Raw genomic sequence first — 4,569 nt, forward strand, 5'->3', positions numbered from 1 at the left:
CCCCCCCCCACCCCCCACCCTCTTTATTTTGCCACATGGTTTCCCAGGCATCCCTTGAGAAATCCTGCACAGAGATGAGATTAAGGCATGAAGAATGTTTTTTCTTTTCCCGTAAACCTTTTGCAAGATATTTCTGTTCAACCTAACTTTTTTTCTTCTTTTTTTTTGTCTAGCTCCAAAATTTAGGGATCAATCCATCCAACATAGGCTTCAGCACCCTAACCATGGAGTCGGATAAGTTCATCTGTATTCGGGAGAAGGTGGGCGAGCAGACTCAGGTGGTGATCATTGACATGGCAGACCCCAATACACCTATCCGCAGGCCCATCTCAGCTGACAGCGCCATCATGAATCCAGCCAGCAAAGTCATTGCACTTAAAGGTAAGGCAGTGTGTTGACATTGCAGAGGCCACATTTCTCTAAATTAATGTAGGAATTACCAGAGAGAGAGAACTGCACTATTATTTTTTGAGTGTTGTATTTGAACTAACCGCCTATGGGGGCCTGTAGCTTTCAGCTGGACATGTTTGTTATAGCAACATTACCCATTTAGTAATTAAGAGTATAATAAACAATTTTCATCTATATTTGTCCTTACACATCCAGCTACTTTAGTTTTCCACTGTGAAGTAGTTTTTATTGGCCAACATGTATGTTTTTTCCAAACGTTTGTCCTGTAAATATTCCCAAAGTAGCATATTTTTATTCTTTTTGTTCAGCATCCATGATTGCTTTGACTTTTTTTTTGTTTTTGTCTTTTCTATGTTCTTTTTTTTTCTTTACTGCTTTCTTATGTGTTTGCAGACGGTGAGTTGAAATTTAACTACTTCATTGTGGAAGTTAAATCCTGTTTTCAAGACAGTATTTACAGTATTGTAAATTATACCAATTTAGCATGGTCCTTTTCAGAAATTAAATGAAGAATACAAACTATATTGATTACAGCTGACCTGACTTTAGCCACCATAATGTACCGTTGGACACTTTAAAATCAGGTTTTGGTACAATGCTCTTTAAGCCTGGATGTTAATGGCCTAGCTTTGCATGTTTTTCCTATATCTGAACCCTCTGGATAATAATCTCTGGATAATTCTTTGGACCTTATTCCACATCTAGGCCATTGAAAATATGTCTTTGGAAACCGGATTTAGCTTTCACAGCCTTATAGCTTGCTGGCATTCCATCATTTTTATTACATGTAAATTGATTTAGAACCTGTTTTACATGTGGTAATACTATGGGTAAAATGATTTCATTGTAATTCACAGTTCTTCTCAATTTTCATTTGAAATCCATGTCCTTTTCCATCTGTGTGAAGTGGTAATTCCCCAAACCTGTTGTCAACCTTGTTTCCCAGCTGTGGTTATGTTTAACAAACTTGTGGTTCTCTATACCAAGGATTAAAGATTAGTTTGCTCCAACTACCAGAGTGTAGACTTAATATGATGACTTGTAACCTGTGGGGGAAGTCTAATGGCATCTAATATTTGATTTCACATGTTCCTGATGGGACATAGTTTTATCAGAAGTAGTCCCAGATGAGTACTGAATTGGGTTAAGAAGCAATTTTGCATAATAACCTGTGAGAAGTAGGGAGGAGCACTTGCTGTCCAGCTGATCCAAGCGCCTTGGCCTTGCCCCTTCCCAACCATTTAAAAAAACATTTAATGAGCCAAACAGCTTGTGTCTTAGAATTTTGGCTAAAGTTTGTACCTGTTGTCACAGCTTTATGCTATGAAATTAGTGGATGTCTGAGGCACTTTGGTATTTAAGGTTTCCTGTGAACAATACATTATTTTTACCTAAAATCATCATTAGGACATTAGGATATTTCCAAATTATTTACCCCATTAATTTTACTTGTATAATTGAGTAAACTGCTAACCAGATTCAAATTATTTTGGTTTTAAGTAAACCTACTTAAAGAACATTTGTTAATCTCAATAACTGGTAAAAAGTCATTTTTATTGGGTGGATGCTGGGCTGTTGATGGTGAAAGAACTTAGCAGTGTGACAGTGTGTGCTTGTGTGAAACTGGCCCTCCTCCCCTTTAAGTCTAGTTACAACCTTTCTTTGCTGACCGTCCTCTCTACTGAGGACGTGGTACAATGTGCAGTTATAAATTATGAGCTGTACTTTTATAGAGTTCTAGCTTACTGACAAACATGTGACATGTAGACATGTGAGCATTACAATAGTTTTATCTTTGCTCATTATGCTGCCTGGTTAAATGTGACACATAATGCTCTTCGTTTTCAGTCTTTTAGTAGAAGCAGATTGGTTTAAAGTAACTTTCACCCTGATATTTTCACACTTATACCAAACTTATTGTTAATGCTTCAAAGAAGAAGACACGATCACCTCAGTTTCCAAATGTGATAAGGACAGCTTAGAAAATGCTTCCCGCAATACAAACTAGTGAAAAACTCAAGAAAACCTGAAAATGAGTCCTACAACCAAAGTAAAATTTCAGCGATGCACATTCCTCATTAGCCATCGCACACACGAGTTGTGATTACAGAGGGTATGATATGACTGTGTGAAAAGGATCCGTTACAGTAACTCAACGGTGGAGAGCTTTAGAAGTTGTGGTACCTTTCTTTTCCTCACTAATTATGCAGTGTAGGGTCAGCGTAGTCTCTTCTTCACTCTTACTACCACTGCTGTCTTCCCTGCTCACTCTACCATAAAGATGCTTCTTAGCCGACCTTGTCATGTGACATAGTATCAAGCCTTAACCTTTTCATGTAACCGTGTCTGAAGGACGGAAACAATGTGCACACACACCTCCCAACAGCTGATAATAATTCAAGTAAAAATCCCTTTGCTTGCTCTTTGAAATTTGGCTGCTGCTGCAAGTGATCCATTCGCCACACTGCTTAATGTACTCTGATCCCATGGCTTAGTGATCTTGACAGTTGTGCTAATGCATTAGTCTTTGCTTTTTCTTACTTTGTTGATAATATTGAATAATGAGCAAACAAGGAAGTCACACTGCTTTTTAATAAAGCTCTAGCTCACTAAATTAACCCTAACAAACAAAAAATGCAGGTGAGTGAACCTTTTTTAAACCTTTAGCTTATGATCTGTTATCAGGACAAACATATTTAACTTCATTGTCTAGTAGTCAATCAAACTTAATCATTATTGGAAAGATTTCCTGCAACTCTTGTCAAAGTCTCTTAATTGCTTAAAGTGTACCCTTCCTCCTTAATTGTGCCTGTATCTGTTGCACTCCAGCTGTCGTATTCCACCGTTAGTCTATATATTTGACTTAGATGCAGATGTGTTTCCCTTTTTTGTGAGTTGTTTCCTGCTTCTACCCTCTGTCTGCTATGTTTCTCTCTATGAAGGCTGTTCATTTGATGGGGTGGGCCACGTAGTCGGACATGACATTACATTTCAAAATTTCCTTCAGGATGAATAAAGTATCTATAAATCTATCTAATACATGACATCTGCTGCTTACATTTATGAAACCTCTTTTAAAGAGATGTGGTCAGTTTAGTTAAATATTTTTATAAGTCCATATTCTTAATTTATAATGACTATTGTGCTAGGACATAGGTATCCATTTATTTAGCCATTCAGTCCCTCAGACTGCAAGGAGCACCTGTAACCTTGTTAATCTTAGATTTGCTCACTCCTTAAGCTAAGCACATTGAAAATAATTTTCTTTCTTACACCTTATTTAGATACTTATAATTATAAATGCATTTGACAGTTCTGCAGTGTATGATCTAGATCGGCCTGCAAATTCATAATATACGCATAGAGTTTAGAGTAGAAAAATGTACTTGCTTGACGTGCACATCATTGACACAATGACACCTTGTGTAGCCAAAATTTACTTTTTTCAATGCCACTTGTCTCAGTACACTTCAGATATGACCCAATTTCCGACTACAGCATGTATGGCATCCCCTTTCTATCAGTCATGGCGTCGTGGCTTGATGACTTCTGTGTCATGACTATCAATATTTCCAATTTGAATCTCCCTCTTCTATTCAAATTTGGTGTTTTTCCTCTGAATGTATGTGTGGACATGCTGTTGTCAGAGACTATAACATTCTTCTGGGGCCTGGTTCCTGCCTCCTTTCTCCCTCTTCTAGCCGCCAAAACCCTTCAGATCTTCAACATCGAGATGAAAAGCAAGATGAAGGCACACACCATGACCGACGATGTTACCTTCTGGAAGTGGATCTCCCTTAATACAGTTGCACTTGTGACTGACAATGCCGTCTACCACTGGAGCATGGAGGGTGACTCACAGCCTGTGAAAGTCTTTGACCGCCACTCCAGCCTGGCAGGCTGCCAGATTATCAACTACCGCACTGACGCCAAGCAGAAATGGCTCCTGCTCATCGGCATCTCAGCCCAGGTAAATTAAAGTTTATTACCAGATATGTTTAGTTTTGCATGTTAAGACTCATACGTGCCTTCATCACAGAGAATATAAAGTAGATGGCTTGTTTGCATTCATAAGTAACCATAGATACACAGTAACTTCAGCATTGATAAGTCAGTCGGTTTGTTGTCTTAATACAAATTTATGTGTATTGTTTCTTT

The 4,569-nt window shown here is 38.2% G+C and overlaps 1 protein-coding gene across 1 annotated transcript in view; it reads left to right on the plus strand.

The window, feature by feature from the left end:
* The window catches only part of cltca (clathrin, heavy chain a (Hc)), a 34,837-nt gene that overhangs the window by 11,371 nt on the left and 18,897 nt on the right, over nucleotides 1–4,569 (plus strand). The window contains exons 2-4 of the mRNA XM_032534299.1: nucleotides 174–381; nucleotides 805–807; nucleotides 4,113–4,381. Coding sequence (XP_032390190.1) covers nucleotides 174–381; nucleotides 805–807; nucleotides 4,113–4,381 — 480 coding nt within the window. The remainder of the gene's footprint in view (nucleotides 1–173; nucleotides 382–804; nucleotides 808–4,112; nucleotides 4,382–4,569) is intronic.

This window comes from Etheostoma spectabile, chromosome 13, assembly GCF_008692095.1.
Source record: "Etheostoma spectabile isolate EspeVRDwgs_2016 chromosome 13, UIUC_Espe_1.0, whole genome shotgun sequence".
NCBI classification, from domain to species: Eukaryota; Metazoa; Chordata; class Actinopteri; order Perciformes; family Percidae; genus Etheostoma; species Etheostoma spectabile.